Source organism: Passer domesticus, chromosome 10 (assembly GCF_036417665.1).
Source record: "Passer domesticus isolate bPasDom1 chromosome 10, bPasDom1.hap1, whole genome shotgun sequence".
NCBI lineage: Eukaryota > Metazoa > Chordata > Aves > Passeriformes > Passeridae > Passer > Passer domesticus.
Window position 1 is genome coordinate 35,112,788 of NC_087483.1, and position 20,456 is coordinate 35,133,243.

The following is a 20,456-nucleotide window of genomic DNA, read 5'->3' on the forward strand; positions in this document are numbered from 1 at the left end:
GGAGTCAGCCATGCTGCTGCTTTTGAGGTGACTGATAAGAAAAATGCTGACAATCTTAGAGGTAAATCTTTCTCCTGAGTGGCCCTGCATAAAGGATGTAAAGTTGCATAATAAGGCATTGACAATTCTTATTTTTATTATGAGCCTTGCAATATTCGATGTTTGTTTATAGCCTAGCTCCCAGAATCAAGAGATTAGGTGAAAGTCTGTGTTTTAATTAAGAAACAAAATTTTCTTCAATTTTTCCACCCACTGTTGTGAGATGTTGGGAAGAAGCACAACATATCACTTTTCTTTCATGGTAATCATGAGATACTCTGTGCTGACTTATTCAGACATGTTATTAAGTTTTATGCTAGGTGACATTCTGAGGACTATCTTTACACTTTGGAGATGTAATGCTGTATTATCTTACTAAATAAAATATTAAATCAATATTATGGGGACCAGATTCATATGATAAATTATAAAATAATTTGGTAATTACATGACCATTATTTTCATTAATTACATACTGAATTACAATTAAGAACTTCCACGTTTTCAACATTTTTTACCTTTACCTAATTTTTGGCAAGATTCCCTGATGTTTAGGGGCTTTGCACAGCTTAAGTGTGAGAGAATCAGTCTGCACAAACCCCAGCCTTAGAAATCAGTTCTTTGCAGACTAAAATTCCAGAAAGTGTTTCCTAAAGTTATTATAAACACTAACAGTTTTTATTAACTCCTGATGAAGCTCACATTAGCTTGCCCTTGAATTTTAATGAAATAGGTGCCATCAGCATTGAGTTGAAGAATCCATCCAGAAAAATCATGTATTTTATTTGTTAGCATATTTAGCTTCTATTTGTGCTGAAATGAGCTATGATTTGCAAATAATAATTAGGTTAAGATCCATCCTTTCCCCTTACTTCTGAATAGCTAGAGCAGCAAAAGGTAATTCATTTTTCTTAATAATTGCTTCTGTGGAAAAAGAAAATCTTTGAAAAGACAGCTCAGCCAAGTTTCTTGAACACTGTAAGAAAACACTTGGATCACACTCTGAAAAGCCTTGAACTGTCCAGTGCAATAAAACTTGGGACTGCATTTCATGGTTCCCATAAAACCTGCTCCAAAGCCTCCTAAAAAATGTCTCGGAACAATTCAGAAAATGTTTGATTCAAATTACAAGAACCGGGTGATTTAAGAGACAGAAGTAAGGTCATTGTCACCCCTGATTTATTTTCAGGACGCTCACTCTTGTAGTCCTTATGTATAACCGAATAATGAACTAAAACCTGCTAAATAAACCCCATGCAGGCGGCGTTCCAGAGCACCGCCCGTGCTGCGGGATGCATTTCCTGCAGGCTGCAGAGCACAGCGCTGTGCCTGCTGTCACCAGAGGGTGCTCTCCCACCATTTGTCAAAGTGTCTGCCCGAGTGAAAGCAAGATTTGATTCTTAAAAAGATGTGTGGCAGTTTTGGGTTACGCCAGAATCCCCTGCTTAGAAGCAGTTCGAAGATGGAGGGAGTGGTAGTGAACAGCAGCAAAGTTTGCTTTTCACTTAGGGTTAAGTTGCAGTCAGGTTAAAATTCCTAAAAACCATTGCTTGGTGGGACTGTTTCATTTCAAAATGCACACATGTATAAATTACTGACGTGAAACTGGATGTCTATCCAGATGGTACACAGCCATTTTCCCCCTGCAGGCTATTTTCCTTTTTGCTTAGCTCTCTCCAAGGTTACACTTCCAAAGCTCACCTTGAATCTCTACAGTTCTGTCTTTTTCATCTCTACATCACTGATGTTTTATCTTTCCTCTCTTACCACTTGTCTGCCTTTTCAATTCTTTTTCAAAAAAATCAACATGGAAGAAGCAAAGCTAAAAGAACTCCTCCATCTTAGATCATCATTCTCTTGGGAGTGAGGTGTACCTGTGAGAAGTCTGTTACTGTTTCAGACTCTCTCACTCCATTGGGAAATTAACTGTTCATTCTTACAACTATTTTAAGTAAAGGATGTGTCATACTATTATGGCATATAGAAGGTAAAGTCTAAATCCATATATTTTGCCTAAGAATGCCACAGTGAAAATATACATCTCTCTGCCCCTTTGTAAGGATTTGCTAATCAGTAATCCAACAACCTGAAGTCTCTTATTCTTTGAACTTCAAGTAAGTCTTACTAGTGATTCTGTTTGGAGAAGTTTTACCTTTCACAAATATATTATAAGCTCCTGGGCATTTCGTTTTCCAACAATTCCATATCAGATTTGCTCGGTCTCAATATAAAAAGGAAGGAAAACATTTCTTCACAGAGCTGTGATCTGAAATTTAATATCCTGGCCCAAACCAAGGAGTCTGTGATGCACTTATAGTGCAGAGGTTCTCATTTTGTTTGTTCCTTCTCAGGTCGAGGCTCAGTGAATCAGATTTAATTAGTTGTTACATGGATGATATGTGAGTTAGAAAGACCCACTTCATTCTCCTGGAGATTAATTTATTTTGAGCACAACAGCTACAGATGACCTGAGACTCAGAAAAGATGTGCAAAGGCACTGTCCCAAACAAACCTCTCTGTGGGTGACTGCCCTGTGTCAAGGGGTGCTGTGCCTGTTCTTGCCTGGACTTTGCAGTGTGCACCCACATACAAACTGAGAAACTGCTCAGCAGCCTGGTTTTCAGAGAGCACAGTAGCTCTGAAAACCCAGCCTCTCAAAAATTGAAATACCCAAAATGATTGGCTACTCGCATATTGTGACTACAGTCTTTGAGTCATGAGATCAAAATCATGACACTGCAGAAAGAGAAGTCTGGTAAAAACTTTATATTCATCACATTCTTCATTATAATATTCTCATTCCTCTCCAGGAGACTTCTAATCCGGCACAGATGAAATTGTAGAGATGATGGGCCACCAATTCTGTCAACTTCTGTCATGTAGACCATGAGGGAGCTGTGATTTTTCTTCTTACTAGAATCTCAATATTTCCACTATCAGATTACCTTCTCCTCTACAAATTCCACAGGCTACAAAGTCTTTCCTCTTCCAAGTAAATGAGCTAAAAATGTTTGTGTTCATATTGCCCATCTTACAAAACAATATTAAAATGACACTAACATAATTTTCAAGAAAAATATGTCTTCTTCTCTGCTTGTGTTATAAACTATTAAGTGCTGAAAATAGGAATTGTTCAGGGGAGGGACTAAACAGGACCTTGGCTGGACTGGACCTTCTAAATGTCACTCATGGGTACAACAGTGAGCATGTTTAAAACACCACTATTTCCTGTTATATGTGAGTGCTGAAAGGGCACAATACCTTGCAAAGAATATCAGCTGGTCTGATGGGATGCAATGGTCTGCTGCAGCCCCTAACACAGTGGCCACTGTAACAGGTCTGTGACTTTTTCATTTCACAGTGCACAGTCTCACTTTCACTGACAATAACTGGGAATTTGCAATTGCCCACTGAATGGTTCTCTATGCCTACTACATCTCAGGAAAGAGATGAAGGGGAACTGAGTAACTGTGAGGAGATGGGATACAACCAAGGCAACAAATTAAAAGAGTAAATGCATGCAGAATAAGACACCTGTGCTGTAGCCAACAGTACTGCTGATTCCAGAAACCTGGATGAAAACCTTTATCACAGGAATCATATTATTAAGGATCAGGATAGAAGTGATCTCTGTGCTGGGGCTGCCAGGCAACAAAATGGGTTGAAAAAAGAGCCCGCTTAAAACAATGCAAAATCTGATAGTTTTGGAAGGTTTGAGCTTAGTTCCCTACAAGAGACTTCAGCTTCTCCTGGAATTAGGAATCCAACTGGGAAGGTGCAGTCATGGCAGTACTGAGGTCCATGGCCTGATGCAAACACTGAGATCCTTTCCATTTACTCCGAGATCTGTCCATGACACTTTGTTTTATGGTATCCTTAAAAAACATTGCACCCTAACAAGAAGATGCTGTACAAAGGAAGTGATACATACTTTATTTTATCTATCATGCAAAATGGCAATAAATCTCTTTTAGGCCTTCTCAGAATAGAGAACATTGGAGAGTTACTTAGGTTACTTTGTTTATCTAACCGTGTCTGCTCTACAAACAGTGGAGCCCTTGCTGTTGCTGTTAGGACTCCATCTCATGCTTTTATTTTTATTACAAGAAGAAACAAACATGTGCTAAAAGATACAGTGAGATCTACTGCTACATTTGCAGTGGTGACTGAGTTTAATGTTGTCACAAGTCCGGGCTGAGCAGCAAAATGAATCACATGGCTATATAAAAAATGAGGAAGCTTTTTAGCCCAGCTTTGTGGGATCCAGATCAATGAAATAGAAAAATCAAGACAGGATTGCTGAGAGCAGCTGCACCAAGAACCAGAGCTCACTTACCTTCACAGACCAAAATAAAGTAGGGAACACTAAGCCTAAATTGAAACTGCTCGAGATTTGCAAGCACAAAATCAAAAAATCTGAAGGAAAGGAGGTTTTTCTTTATTTGATGGCACCCCTCTTGGGACTCCTTTTAAAACTAATTGGTATTTAGAAGATTGATTATCCAAATGTCATAGGGGACAGCAGCTTTGTCTGGGTAACTGAGTGAATTTGCATCACAATTAGGTATTGGGAAGCAATGCTTTTGCAAAGTATTTTATTGAGGTTCAAGTGATCCAAGATGACTTGTAATGACCACAGATTTCTCTATTTTCCTACCTTACTCTTTTCTTTCCTAACTACATACCAGATGAAGAAAATTTCCAGCCTATAAAGGAGAAAAAAGTTTCCAGTTCTTGTGGTCTCATAGAAATAGAGCAAATTAGAGGAACCCATTAAATTTCTGTAACTACATCATTTCAAGCCAGCTTTGTGATTTTGGAGGCCAGCTGCATGAGTTTTAAACTTCATAGGAGTTAATTAGCCCTGTCTCCCTCCTTTGCCTTACTGTCCTTTAAAAAGCCAGAGAAACAGTTCAATTTCCCAGGGTAGGTTAGTTCCCTCCCTTGTCTGATACTCATTTGCTACTTAAGTCCCTAGTTCATACTACCTTTGACTTTTTATTTATCATTTTTAAGAATTTCTGAACTTGCTGCTGTGTCTGAAGGTCGTCTGCATCCCTTCCTAACACTCTCCTGTTTCAACCCTTTTCTTTGTCCCTGCTCTTTGAGGGCTTCAGTCTCCCTCTCCATGGCAGTCAAATTAGAGCCATGCAGTTCTCTGTGAGAAGGCAGATAAAACACAGAAAGCCCATATTGCTGTGGTGATCACATTAACCTCTGGGCTGTGGAACAGTGTTCTGCAGCTCTAATTAAGATGTGGCCTGTGCTTACACCAGTACATGGCTTGAGCTGGTCTGGCCTATTTTTGCTATTATTATTATTATTATTATTATTATTATTATTATTATTATATTTTTTATTATTATTATTATTATTATTATTTATTATTATTGCTCTGTCAGGGCAGCAGTCAGAATGGACTGGCTCATGTATGCTCTGCTGCCCTCCAAAGGATGGGAATGCTGCACTCCTGTTCCTTCACCTTAACTGAGGTGCTTCCAGACACAGCTGAGTGCAAGGATTTTTTTTTTTTTTAATATTCAGTGTATGGTGAAGAGTCTGGAAACAGAACACCTGTGACAGACTTGAAAAGACACCCCTGCCAGGTATTTCCTAAGCCATCACCAACAAGAATGCTACCCATGAAATGCTGCCATGGTTTGCTATGCAGCTGTCCAGCCCACCAAATCCCTGTGCATTGGTGTGATTTTATTCACAAATCCAACATGTGTTGGCAACCAGCCTGGGCAAGGCATCCAGACCCAGCACAGCCATCCCCCTGCAGTGTCTGCCTATGAAAATGGTGTTTTGGTGCTGCCAAAGCTGGGTGGGAGGCACATCCACCCTCCCACCAGGGGATGCTCAGACATGGCCCCATGACATGCCATGAGCCAGAGCCTTGGTTTCTTGCTGCTAATATTATTATTATTAATAATAATAATGGGGGTTTCTTGCTGTGGGACTGGAGCACAAACCTGATGAGCAGCAGCTGAGGGAATGGGGGCGTTTGGCCTGGGGGAGGCTCAGGGGTGACCTTGTCCCTGCACAGCTCCCTGCAGGAGGTGCAGCCAGGCGGGGCCGGGCTCTGCTCCTGGGAGACCAGCCACTGGATGGGAGCACGTAATCTTAGGCTGTGCCACGGAGGGTATTAGCAAAAATTAGCTTGGGTATTAGCAAAAACTTATTCACAGAAAGTGTGATTAGATATTGCAATGAACTGCTTAGGGAAGTGTGGAGCCACCGTCCCTGGAAGTCTGGAAATGGCCCTTGATGCCAAGGTCCAGTTTACATGGTGGTGTTTGATGCTGGACCTGCTGATCTCAGAGGTATTTTCCAACCTAATGGGTTCAGTGCTTCTGTGACCTGTGGGCAAAGGAGAAAAAACAGAATTAAACCCCACTTCAGCTCTTAGGTCACCAAAGGAAACACGGCTGGCAATGAGAAGTGTCAGCGCCCAGTGCGGCATGAGCGGCAGCGAGGCGCCTCGCAGTCAGAACACTCAGTAACTTGTCCTCCATGCTGGCGGGAGGCCGCAGGACCCCTTGAAAAGGAAAAAAAGGAGAAAACAGCGGCGGGCGCAGGGCAGCCCCGCGCAGGGGAAGCGCCGGGGCGCGCGGGGCGGAGCCGCGCTCTGAGGGCCGCGGGCACGGGGGCACCCGGGGGCGCCCCCAAGGGCGCAGCCCGCGGGCGGGGCCGCGGCCGTTGCGCTCCGCGCAGCCAGTCAGTCACATGAGCCGCCGCCCTCCTCCCCCGGCACCCCTCGGCCGCGAATGGCACGGCCCGGATGCGCTTGTACGCAAGGAGGGTGCGGGCGAACCATTGAGCGGGGGCGGGGGAACCCGGCAGCCGCCGGCCGGGAACACCCCTTCGCCGGGGCGCTGCGGCGGCGGGGAGCGGACGTGACAGCGGCGCGGCCGGCGGCGGAGGGCGATGGGGGTCCCGCGGGGACAGGAGCGCCAGGCCCCGCAGGAGGTACCGGAGCCGCGTCTCTCCCAGCCCCCCGTGCCCCGGGCGCTGCCGAGGCGCGGCCGCTGTTCCTCCGGCCCCGCCGCAGCGGGATCCCCGCCTGCTCCTTGCCCCGGCCCCCGGCCCTGGCGGGCAGCGCGGGGTCGGTGCCGCGCCGCGGGCCGGGCGCGGGGAGGCCTGCGGGGCTGCCGGCAGCGCTGTGCGGGTCACCTTCCTTCGGCGCAGCATCGCCTGCCCGTGCCCCCGCTGCGAGCCCGGCTCGCCGCGTTCCCGTGGGAGCGAGCGGAGATCGCAGGGCGCCCGCAGGGATGGAGGTGGGAAGGGAGTGCAGGTGTGGAGCCCTGTTACCGGCTCTCCGGCCTAGGGCCGGCGTGCTGGGAGCTCCGTGCCTCCGGGAAATGCCCGCAGCTGTGGGGATTCATCCTGCAAGGTGGGGACAAAAGCCCTGGTGAGGCTTCGGAGCGCTGGGGCTGGCCGGGCTGCCCGGCACAGTTCACTTTTGTCGCTGCCGTGCTTTGAAATTGCCTTGCCCAAAAAGTGGAAATCCGTGTGAGCGTCTTCTCCTGTTTCTGTAGAAGGATTAGAGGAGCGTGTCCTGGTTTCGGCTGGGATAGAGGTTAAATTGAGGTGTGTGAGTTTATGAACCCTGAAATTGAGAGAAATGTGTGAAATGGAGAATAGATTAACTGGTTTATGGCAATAGGACAATCTTAGTAGCTAGAGGCAAGCAGTGGACCAGGAGTTTGAACAGCAAAAGCAGATTAAAGTATTTAACTGGGTGAAAATATGTGATGTTAAGTCCGTGTACAAATGTGTTCCCTGTTTTTGTAACGTCTTTCAAATTAACAACCAAGTTGCTAATGGAAGGCAGGTTTCCCTTGATATGTGGTCTGTGCCAAGGCTTGGAAAATGCTCATTCTTCAAATGAATGAGAAAAACTGAATTGTTGTTTGTTTGTCAGGTTGAAACAAGAGAAGATGAGGAACAAAACATCAAGTTGACTGAAATCTTGGAACTGTTGGTGGCTGCGGGGTATTTTCGAGCAAGAATCAAGGGGTTATCACCCTTTGACAAGGTGAGGCCATGATGATATTTTAAACGCCTCTTTTAAGCATGAGTGCCTTATATGTTTTGCTGGTTTGCTTAGCAATTCTGGGTGACTTTATATGACAGTTGCAACCTGTGAGGTTTCCCTGTGTGAATAATTCTGCAAATGACCTAGTTTTAGGCAGACAGGACCTCCTTGGTCTTGAAAGACAGTTTTGTGCAGCAAGGCCTCTTTTAGAGGAGACAATTGGATGCAAACTAACTGCTGCATGCTTTTTTTGGGTGCTATGGCCAGTGCCAGAGTTGTGTACAGGGAAATTTCCTCTCTCTCTAACAGCAGTTAGAATAGCCAGTCTTTGGATACTTGGAGTCTTTGGATACTTGAAGATAACATGGTGATTTTTGAAACAACACTGATGAGAAATGAGGAAGTGTCTGTGTAAGAATGGAACAGTTAGCCTGGTGAGATTATTTTGGGGCTGTTTTTACATATCTTTAGAATGTCATATTTGTTAACCTTTCATTGTCCTAGACAGGAAGAGTGTGATGCTAACAGTGAGCAAAGTTCAGGTTGAAGAGAGATTTCTGAATTGTTTTAATGCTGACTCTGTGAGAAATTCCTCAGCCAAGGTTTGAAAACACAGAACTACAGCAGCCTTGAAATGGATTCTTCTGTTTTCTGCTGTCTCTTTGATCATAGCATAGCCTCACTTTGCAATGCAATTTTATTTTATTCGAACTCCTTGGTATTGCTAACAGTTGCTGCTCAGGAGTCTATGCTCACAGAGTCGTTTCAAAGAGACTGCTGTAGGTTGTAACATTGTTGCATTTATGTGTAGAAATCACTTATAGTTACTTAAATACAATTGCAAAGTTACCATTTCATGACAGGGCCCAACCTCACCAAAATGAGCCGTGCTACTGAAAATGATCACATGCTGATGCAAAAGGGAGATGTAGGTTATCAAAGAGGGGAGTGTGAGAGGGGGAATATGTCAGAAACCTTGTTAGAAACCAAGGTTCCTAATTTGCTGTGTGGTGATGGCAAGTTATTCCACATTTTAATCCCCTTTTCTCTTCTTTGCCTTTGCATACATTTAGGTAATCTTGCATGTGTTTATGCAAAGTTGTCTTTAAATATTTGTGTAAAGTTGATGAAATGCCCATGTCAGAATAGGGCCTGAAATAGAGAATTCTGCAGAGCTGGGGATTTCCATTGCTGTGCTGATACTGTGTCTAGCACTTTGTGTTGCAAGCAAGACATAATAGTAGCAAAGATGTATATACAAGGTAAATATAAGACTGCAGTAATTATGATCCTTGATAAAACTTTGATATGGTCACTTTTTAGAGGTTGTGGCATTTAACATACTGTTGTGTTTTATCCATTTGTTGGTTGGTTTGGTTTTCTTTTTTCAATCTGAGAGCTGTTTCAAAACTAATATAAAAAAACTAAGGGAGAATTTAGATTGTCAGTAACTGCTGGGTTGGTTTCTGTCTTGTACACATGTATTGTGTATAGTATTGTATGTAGTTGGTATGGTTATGTTATCTGAGTCTGTCTTAGAGCAGAGAGGATACTGAGGATGGTGAGATCACTGAGATGTAGTTTCTAAAATAAATAAAGCCTGGAAGATGTATTTGGGTTTACCTCTTCAGTTTAAATGGCCCTGACCCTGCTGTTGCTCCTTTGCCAGGTGGTGGGAGGCATGACGTGGTGTATCACTACCTGCAGCTTCGATATCGACGTGGATTTGTTATTTCAGGAAAACTCTACTATTGGTCAAAAAATGTAAGTTGATTAAATGGCAAGTGGGGGATTTTTCTTCTTAGAAAATAAGAAGTGGGTGGGGAGGGGGAAGTTACCTGCTGTGTTTCTAAGAAGGAGTGTTGGTTCAAATTTCCTGCTTTTGAGGACTGCCTGTTTACAAAACATTGCACAGGTTTCTGGGTTTCTCAAACCGTAGTTCCACAAATTCTAAATCCAGAAAGAGTTATTTCAAAAAAGGCAGGGCTCTTCCCTTTGGGCTGCCATCTTCTTATATCCCTATTAAGCACTGAATGCATTTATGTGGCTCCACACTGAACTGAATTAGGAACTGATCCAAATTAAAACCTACAAAAAAAACCCCAAAAAATCAAAACCCATAAAAAAAAAAGAAAATAGTTTTAACATGAATGAATTCCTGGATCCAGTTCTCTGTGCAGCTGTACAGATGCTTGTGCTGGCACAAGGGGATGTTGCAGAGGCCAAAGCAAAGGGCAGAGGGAGACCACGCTGCTGGAAGCTGGAGTGCAACATTAGAAGACCTTCCCTGAGTTCCCTGTGTCTGCAGTTCTGCTGTGTAAATAACCTCTGACTCCCTTTTATGGTTCTGGGTTAGAATTGTAGGCATCAGCAAACAGACTTTAAAGCAAGTTGCCAAAATAATTACCTGCCCCATACTGAGGAGGAGGATTTCCTTCCTCAGGGTGACCCAATGAGAACATTTTGTTTTGGTTCATTTCTTATGCATGGAATTTGCTCATAAGCCAGCTAATTCCTGTGCCAGGGAGGTTGTAGACATTGTTTATGCTGGGAAAGGGAACACATTCTAAACTCCGTTATTTCTTTATGTGTGTCTGTGATAAAAGAGCCATAATTAAAATTTTTGGGAAAGAAGTTTAGTCTGATAAGTTACAATGGCATGAAGAGACTTATTTACTTGGTGCAGTTAAAAAGAACATCTTTCTGTGTTTTCTTGAAAGTCATAGAGCATTGGCAAGGCTTTTCAAAAGAAATATTTGTAGATATTGCAATTGCATTTGGAGACACTCAAATCATCATAGATAACTAACTACATAAAATATTGCTGAGTGCAAAGAATTACATAGACACTAGGAATTATAATGGTAATGGTAGTTTTTTGTCTTTGTCATATCTTTAAGAACAACAGGGTAGGAAATGGTTAAGTTGTTCCCAAAATGTTCTGTTATTTTTCCAGCTGACTGGATGCAAAACTGGCAAAACAAAAACCAGGATCCTCTCCCAAAACAGCAACAATGATTTATTTGTAAACCTAAAGTGTTCAGAACATCGGAGGAGCATAGGCTGTTTTGATGTCCATGTAATGTTTGTGTTGGTAGAGGCTCAGGGCTTCTGTGGTGTTTTCAAGATAAAGAAAAGTTAAGCTGTGTTTTCTCAGTATTATTCCAAAGTGATGGTGTTACACCACTGTGATGTTATTTAATTGCTGGGCTGAAATAAAAATGGAAGCATACATTAGGAGAGGATCTTGCATCTATTGGATAAATAATTTTTGTTTTAATTGCATTTGCTTTGATTGTGCTTCACTTCCCTTTAGGAAGTAAAATGTTTCAAGCTCTATTCCCTGGTTTTGGTCACTCTCTCATATTTCTTGATCCCCTTTTGTTCTTCCAGGATCTTAGTTGTCCATTTGAACAGTACTAAATATCAGTAGGGCAGTACTGGACCAGTTCATTTTTTTTCTTTCATGGGGAAATAGCTTTGGTTTTCCAAGTAAGGTTCTCATCCTCAGTGGTTACACCTGCTTTAAAAATTACTTGCCAACACTGACAGCAAAAAAAAAAATTCTTACCCTAAAATTAGGTATTCAGTGGAAACAGGATGAATTTCTTGCAGATGGATCCCTTGTGGCAGGGTAATCCTTTCACTTAACCAGCTCTTAGTGAGCTCTAGAATGAGATTGCTGCCAGCAAATTCAATTTTAGTCACTTGAAAATTATGTGAAGTGCACTGTGTATTTAGCTTTTAAGTGCAGTATGTATCTAAATTCAAAAAGTTTCAGGAGTAACATCAATATTTATTTTGAGAGTTCTGCTAAATAAAGTTTTAAGTCCTTACATTTGCTTCTGGACTTCCTTGGAGAGCACATCTCTTACTTTAAGTTCTTAAAGCTACTGTCTCTTCATGTTGGGTGTACTCTATAACATGCAAAGGTGTTCATAGGTGTATCTTATATGGGTATTTTATCTGTCCAGACATGCAGATGTTGAAATTTTCTGTAGTAGTTAAATGAATTTCCAAGGTAGGAGCCTGTAAGTGGGGCTTAATCACCTCTTCACAGACTGATGATATAAACAGTACCTGTAAAAGCTGTTTTGTAAATGAGTCGGATTGCTTTTCATTATATATAGTGGAAGGTACTACAGGAAATCTTTGAACTACTGTGTTTTCAAACATAATCTGTAATTTACAAAAGAAAATTTTAGCATATATACATCTGTCTTTTTGTTGTTTTTATAATAGTGCCTTAACTGAAAAAATCGTGTCAGTATTACCAAAAATGAAGTGTCCACATCGTTTGGAACCACATCAGATCCAGGGACTGGATTTCATTCATATATTTCCTGTTGTACAGGTAATAATTTCATGGTATGTTGATATTTTGCTGAAAAAGGCCATAAAACTTGCATAAAAAATAGAACAAAGCTTTGAATTATTGTTTGGCTCTTTATTTAACTTCAGAATAAATAAGCATAGAGAAGTAGTTTGAATTAATGTTTTTAAAGAATGAAGTAACATTGTGGAAGATAGAATTTTAAAATATTGTTTGATCCACATTTAGAAGGTAAACAAAACAAACTCTCTGAATTCTTTGCAGTGGAGTCAGATTGTGCCTATTGTGGAATGCCTCCTTAAAGAAACCTAAGTTTAATCTTGTTGTGGAATCTGATAGTCTGCTTTGGCAGGCTAGGAAATAGAACAAATACCTTTCAGACTGTGTTTAAGCTTATGGAGAAAGTGATGCAGATAGACCTTGAATCAGACGGATATGAATAAGGCAGAAGTCATTGGGGTCATTTCTTTAAGCATAATTCATCCTTATTTCCTATCACTTAAAACCTGTGTTCTGACAAGTGATCCTCTTACTATGTATTTGTTGAGCACCACTAACTCAACATATGCCTCCTCCTCAAGTTTATTAAGATTTAAGCTAACACTTCATGTGTTCCAGTTACGTGTGGTATTTTGAGAATCCTTGGCATTTTTTTGATTTTCCTTTCATCTGCACACAGAAAGGTATCTTTGACTGATAGGGAAAATGAAGACTGTTAAGCAAGCTTCTTTTCCATTAAATATCTCCTTACCTCATGCCTGTGAAGGAATTTAGCAAGCAAGAAGAATCTAAATTTCAGTCTTTAAGAAGTAGGGAAAACTTCCTGGTCCTCTTCCTCTTATCTTCTAGTTGGAAGCTCCTGAGGAAAAGCACACATAACAGCACTCCACATGAAACATGCTGTGGTGTGTGCTACTCTTACACAGCTTTCAGGCTGTGATGATGCTGCTTAAAGTGAAAAGTTTGTATCTTGCTAATGTTTTTGCTTCTGAACCCTTATTTCCTACACAGAAAAAAAAAAAAAAATTAAAAAATTCAACCCAGTTGAGTTTCTGGTCCTGGTCACTTGATGGCAATGAATGGTTACATTTATTAAACACTAGTCTTGTTTCATAGGAAATATATTCCTCCTCCTGTAAAAACAGTAGCACTAGGCTTTCATTTCTCTCACCTGCTTTATCCCAATCCTGCTTTGGAATATTACTTCTGGGAAGGAGAAATGTTAATTCTAAACAGGGAGGAACTCTGCTTCTGGATCTCTCCAAGAGCAGTGACTCAGTATTTGTAGCTGGCCAGTAGGTGGTAGAGCTGACCCATACAAGTCTTTTTTGATGGGCTTGGTTTTTGGTATGTAGAGGATCTTGGTTTAAAAATTGTGGCTTTCTGCCAGGTCCCTGTGAAGTTCTGCCTGCTCCACATACTGCAAGTTCCTCATTTCATCCCAGACAAGACAGACTTTCAAGAAAACTTGTTGGTGTCACCAGAATACTGTGTTCTGAAACAGACCATGCAAAATATAAAATGCTGACTACACCATGTAGGAATTATGTATTTGATAATGGCACTTTATTCAATGCCCTGTTAAAATCAAGATTCCACTTGCTATCTGTAACTCTCAAATCACTTTTCAAATACTTGCTCTTAAGTCTGACATTGTGTCCCATTAGCTCTAGCACTGTGCAAGAATTTTGATGGATCCTTCCCTACAGGAAGAAATTAGGCTAAGTTGGCTCACTGCCATAGACTGTAGCAGATCTTTAAAAAAACTTTTAAAAATCTAACAAATATTCCATTGGGCAGAAATGTCTTTGTTCTTCCTAATAAATTCTGCATATGATCACAGGCAAAAGTATGTACACAGTCTTGTGTTGAGATGTTCTTGGTAATTAATATTCTTCATTTTCATGTGTTGTTGTCATCATGTTCCCCTCACTTTCCAGGGGTTCATGGTTATAGCACAGCAAACAGTTGTTGGTTCAAACTTGGATCCCACAACTGATCTCATCTCTTCTGTGACCTCCTGCACAGGCTGTCAACAGTCTGCAAGATTTATCTTCTCCAACATTGTTTAAAATGTACTTCAGTATTTTGTGGCTTTTTGTGTGGTCTTATAAATGTCAGAAGAAGCCTTTTTTCTTGCACAGGCATGTGGTTCTTCATGAGCACTTCATAGGCTTGAAGATCTGTCTGTTCCTGGTGGAGCTGTAGTCTTTTAAACCAGTGAGTGATCTACAGTAGGAGAATTTCATACAAGAAACATATGCACAAAAGAAAAAGAAATGTTTATAAAGTAGTAAATACTGACACATTTTTTTAGGGTTAGACCAAAGAGTTGCCACGTTTACAAATAAATCACATGCTCTTGTTTCCATGCTTAAAAATGTGCTTTTAGCTTTTATCATGTATTAAAAAATTAGGCAGAGTTTGGTTCTTGCTGCTGTTATTCTTTTGTTTTCAGCTAATACAATTTTTTTTTCAGTGGCTGGTAAAACGTGCAATAGAAACAAGGGAAGAAATGGGAGATTATGTCCGTTCTTACTCTATATCACAGTTTCAAAAAACTCACAGACTGCCAGAGGTAAGATCAAGGCTTTTCTTTTTTCTGTTATGTGTCAGATCTTCAGCTGAAGTACCAGCCTCACAGCTCTGAAATCTGCACACTTTACCAGAGTAAAGTGCCATTGTTTTGTGAATGAGTGTTAAAGGAATCCCCTACAAATGAAGCGTTATTGTGACAGAAATTTTGTAGATTCTGGTTAACTTTTGCCCAATGATTGCCTTAGTTTTTCTGCGGTATTTGATATTTTTGTGTCATTCTAACTGTTCAGAAGCACCCAGCATGCTGGTCAGAGGCTAATGTAGCTAATAAGAACCAATGTGTTGCTAATACTCTATAATTTGGGGTTTCTTTCACAGTGCTGAAAGGCAGATCTTGTCTTTCTGTATCCAAACCCCAAAATGTGTTCTTGAAAACTAGATTTGTAAAAAACTTCATTCAATAACTGAACTGCTCTTCAGCAATGAGATGAAGTTTTCTTGGTAGAGGAGGAGACATTGAATGAGCTTGGATATGTGCCTGTAGTGCAAAGCCATCAGTTCTGTTCTTACGTATCACAAGATAATTCCATTTTTAACATCTACTACCCAAGTGTTGTCCCTTAGTAACAGGATTAAAGGTACATGTCCTTAGTATTGGGATAGACAGATTTTATTAACTTGGGGTGGTTTTGATTTTGATTTTTTTCTTTTTATTATCTTTAATGCTTAGAAACTAAACAGTAGAGGAAACTTCCCTTTTCCACATCAAGTCTTTCTCAGCTTCATTTCTTAATAGTGTGTTAAAGATTGGAGATCCCAGTAGTGGGCTGGGACTGCTTTTGTGTCAGGTACTGCCTGAGCAGAAAGCAGCCAGGCTGCTGGTCTGAGCACAGTTTTGATGACCTCTCTCCCATCTGAAGACAGAAGCCAGTACTTGTCTTGTTACAGCAAAAAATGACTAACATTTCACCAAATCATTGGGCAACTCAGAAACTGTTTGACAGCTTTGTTTCACAGAATCATTAGAATGTTTGAAATTTAGTCTCCATTCCTGGCATTTTTAATTACCTCCACTGATGTCTTTCAGGATGATGAATTCATGCAAAGAAAAGAGAAGGCACTCAAAACGGTTACTGATATCTTTGTAAGTATGTTAGATTTCCTTTTTTTATGGCCAAGTGAGTGGTTTTAGTAATTAAATGCATGTGGTTAATTCTGGATTAATTGGGTTTTCTCATGAGAAGATCCCAATTAAGTTACATGTTGATCTTCGTACTTGAGACAGGTCTCAAGTGCCAATATATCACATTGATAGGTGTGCACTGTATGAGGAGATAAACCATATCCACTGCCTGCACAGGCTGTGTGGAATCCCACACTATCAAACAAAAGTCACAGGGTAGCTTACAGATTATTAAACCCTCAGCAGACTTAAATGTGTGTTTGAAGCTAGCAGCAGTTGTGCTATTTGTCTTGGAATTACTTAATTATCTGCATTTCAGAACTTGACTTTTTCACTTATAATTAACAATAAAAGTAAACACCCTACTTCAGGAATGTTTTCTTCAAGTAGCAGATGTTGGTTAGCAAGGTGGTCTCACCTGTGTTCTCCCTGTTCACATGCACATCTTCTAACTCTTGGATAAATTGTTTGCATATATTTTTTGAAACTTGTTCATGAATGCTACAGAGAAGTAAAACAGTAAAATACCTAGGCTCTCTCACTCTCATACCTGAATTCAGCTGTCTGGCTGACAGCTGGAGTTTCTGTCGTTGTTTTCTAATTTCCTCTTTGCTTGGGACCATCAATTCACCATTTCTGACTCACAGTAGTTTGCTACTGCTTTGGGGTTTTTTGGACTATCTTGATAAATTCCAGGACAGGATTTGACAAGAGAGGAGAAATCTGGGTTTGCTTTGAACGGGACATTTTCAAGGCTCTTCAATTGAATGTGTAACCCTGTTCTCCTGAGAAAATCACTTTTTTTTCAGACAGCTCTAGCCAGGCACCCTGAGTTCTTCATGCACAGATGAGATGCTCAGTGCTGGTGTAAGGTGCCACATGAGAGGCTGTGTGATGGGCCAGACAAGTCACCTTACTCTCTTGTCAGGTTTTGGAGAGAGGTAGTTGGTTTTCTGTACAAATGACCTGAGTGCTGCTGAGCCTGCTACATGTGGTTGAATTACAGCAAGTGTTTGTAGAATTACATTGCAGTGAAAGTCTCCAGGTGATGACCAATGTAACCCCTTTGTTAATTTATTTGAATAATTGTCCTTGCTTTGAAAATTTCAATTACAGTTTCTAAAGTGTTGTTCCCCATGTTTTGATTGGGTTTTTTAATTACAATGAGTCTTTTATTCCAACTAGAAACACTTACCTTTCCAGTGAGACCTGTATTCTGTTTTACATGTCAGCTCACCCTCTATCAATTTGTACCTGTTTGAAATCTCCACTTTGGGATTACATCTTTGAAAAAGATGGAAAGCCATTTCAGCAGTGTTATGGTGTAGGAATTGTTTGTTGAAAATAATAGTTTGTGTGGTATGGAAAGCCAGATTTAAAAAGAGATGTTCTCCCTTTTGTTTTGAAATTGGAAGCAGCCCTATCAGTACAAAATAGTAATTGTGAATTCTTGTTTTATTTGATGGGCTGTTGATGAGCTATTGGATTACACTTGGATAGCAGGAGAAAAAAGTCATTTTACTACCAAACTTCTTGAGACTTTTTTTCCCCTTAAATTGTAATAAAATCTGTTTTAATTCCATTGTAACCTGTGATCATTGAATAGATAATAATTGCATTTAATTATCTAACCAGAGTTTAAAAATAGAATTAACTCACAAAGAAGGTAACATTTCTAGACACTGGCATTAGCAAAATAATTTTAATAGATATTGAGTGTTTTACTTTTTATTCTTCTTTCAAACATGACAGAAGAGGTGGTTGAGACATTGTTTAATGTTAAACAGTCATTTATAATGTTTTTTTAAACTTAGAAAATTTCTATAGCAGATTGCTTAGAAATTAATTCAGTAAGGTTTTATAATGTAATTCTAAAGAGAGAAAGTGAAGGATGTTTATTTGGGTAAGTATATTGAATTGGAAAGCAAACAGTGTGTATATCACTTTAGATGACAATTCCTCATTTATTTTTCTATAAAAAACCCTTTTACAAGCTCTGAACTCATTCACTGTCTTGCAGGAGGTTTACAAACCCCAGAGAAAATATAAACGTCAGACAGGAGCTGAGGAACTGCTGGATGAGGAATCAAAGGTTCATGCTACACTTCTGGAATATGGCAGGTGAAAGGCTTCATTTAGCTCTCTTTGGTTTTATAGTGTGTATTACAAGCAATACAGATGGAATTTGGATAGTGGTAGGGTTTTTCCTACTGCTTCAGAATTTAGCTGTTTCAGATTTTCTCCTGTTTGGTTTCAGATTTTGTGTCCTTACCCTGTAAGTTCTCTGGGGACTGGACAGTCCTCATATTTGTGAACCATATTTTGTGCAATAGGAGACCAGGTTTTATGCTCCTTCTGGGGTGTGGTTTTTTTATAAAAACATCTTAAATACATCATACTTCCAGCTAGTGCATATCAGTCAGTGTTAGGTTTTTGCAAGCAATCCACTGAAAATTTGGTGGAAAAGGACCTGCAGTAGCTGTTGCTTTTCTTGTTCTCATGTGGTTGCTGAATCATGGTTCAATGTTTTATCTTCTCACCTTGCTGCAAACTTTCATTCAGAGACAAAGTTACCAAGGCTTTCAATATTCCATTATCTCTGAAAGTCCCTCTGGTTTACTGAGAGCTGTCCAAACATATAAAAATAAAGTTACAGAGCTTCTATTTCTAGTTTCTATTTCCAGTTTTCTTTTCACAGTTTAGTGGTAAGGATATCTTGTCTGCTGTCTGAGCTCTTAATACTTAACAAGTGCAGATTACATCTGAATTTCCATTTCGTATCTTCTGGGGCTTCTTTTCCCCCAAAGCCATAGATGTATTTAATTTTTTTTTTGTCTCACTGTTTTGAGTACTTTCCTTTTAACCTGGACTGCAGTGTAATAGCTCAGGATTAACTTTCAAATGGGAGGAGGGCATTGCCTTTTCCTCTCATGAGCTCTACATGACAGTGTTTTATGGAAAGTTAAAATTTGCAAATCTTGATGGGAGGAATATGGAATAATCAGATAACGGATCTGAAACCATTCTGTAAATATGCTCCAGTACCTGCTTATTTAATTTACTTGAAATATTTCAAAACTAATTTGGTCCTGTCTCTTGGTTCATATCTTACATTGAAAATTGATAAAAACTTAATATATTTGTGGAAGTCATAAACAATATTTTTCCTTCATGTTACTATTGTTCTTTTAGGAGATATGGATTTAGCAGACAAGCAGGAAAAACAGAACAGGTAAAAAATATACTAATTTAAAATGCTCAAATTGTGGGAAGAACTGCATTGAAGTGTTGGTTACTGTCAAATCCTAAAAGCATACAGCAGAATAGACAGCTATAACTTCTACTATTAACAGATTTTAAAAATAGCTAACTGCAATTAAAAATCTGCATGCCATGAAAGGTGTAATTAATTACTCTTTTTAAAGGATTTCCTTCTTCTCTGCTCACAGATCACATTTTGTAAACAATTTTTTTGTTTAGAAGAACGAAGGTTTGTTTTGGTTTGACTTTTACTGTTAGATAATGACATATCTTGTCTGTTTAGTATCTTTTAACTGAGTGTTCCATAATGTGATCATTAAAGGGTTTTTCTTTTTAAAGAACCATTCAGCTTGATAAGAAATATTGTAGACATTTATTACAAAACACTTTGTTTAATGTGATAGAGAAACCTATACATAAATAAAATTATAAATAAATCATTGTTCTTGAAAATTAGCATCCTTGCTGTGCTTTTGATGATTATGGCATCTTAAAATGTCCATAAAATGCAGGGTACCTGTAGTTTTGTTATTTCAGTGCAGATATTAATTTGGCTGTAAGTTTTGATTACAGAGATAATGAAGGTAATGCATTAAACACATATGGACCCAACAATACTTTGAGTAGATTAAAGTTGCTCTTATTCATTATCTCAATATTCCACATACAAATGTCACATTTAAGTTTTTATAAATGGAGATATTTGGAGGATGAGGATGTTCCAGTAGCTGAAATGTATTCATATAAACAGAAGAGCTACATTCCAGTTTTCTCCTTGATGTCTCTCAACACTTTATAATATTGGAACTAGTTATAATAATGTCTCAATTTTTCTTTAAAAGGCTGAGGATAAGAAAGCAGTGCTACCTCCAGGGCTTGCAGCAGCAGGGAAAGCTGAGCCTTGTGATGAAGATGACCTTCAGGCAGCTGAAGAGGTGAGCACCAGACACAGTAGGGATGGGAGTTACTAACCTGGGGGAGAGCAGCAATTTTCACTGCCCAGTTGTTCTCCAAAAGAAGGAAAATTTCCATGGTTAGTTGAAGTGAGAGTGCTTCCCAAA

At 39.9% G+C, this 20,456-nt stretch overlaps 1 protein-coding gene across 4 annotated transcripts in view; it reads left to right on the forward strand.

The window, feature by feature from the left end:
• The first annotated feature begins 6,236 nt into the window (after positions 1 to 6,236).
• CCDC93 (coiled-coil domain containing 93) overlaps positions 6,237 to 20,456 on the forward strand; it is a 32,147-nt gene continuing 17,927 nt past the window's right edge. Inside the window, exons 1-9 of one of the 4 annotated variants that reach the window (XM_064435144.1) lie at positions 6,237 to 6,365; positions 7,967 to 8,080; positions 9,750 to 9,844; positions 12,323 to 12,434; positions 14,893 to 14,991; positions 16,039 to 16,095; positions 18,155 to 18,255; positions 19,327 to 19,366; positions 20,238 to 20,330. In XM_064435144.1, the coding sequence (XP_064291214.1) occupies positions 6,252 to 6,365; positions 7,967 to 8,080; positions 9,750 to 9,844; positions 12,323 to 12,434; positions 14,893 to 14,991; positions 16,039 to 16,095; positions 18,155 to 18,255; positions 19,327 to 19,366; positions 20,238 to 20,330 (825 nt within the window). In that variant the 5' untranslated portion in view covers positions 6,237 to 6,251. Of the gene's footprint in view, positions 6,366 to 6,753; positions 6,832 to 6,854; positions 7,012 to 7,471; positions 7,633 to 7,966; positions 8,081 to 9,749; positions 9,845 to 12,322; positions 12,435 to 14,892; positions 14,992 to 16,038; positions 16,096 to 18,154; positions 18,256 to 19,326; positions 19,367 to 20,237; positions 20,331 to 20,456 lie in introns of those variants that run through there. The other 3 variants (XM_064435145.1, XM_064435146.1, XM_064435147.1) reach the window with 3 other exon arrangements.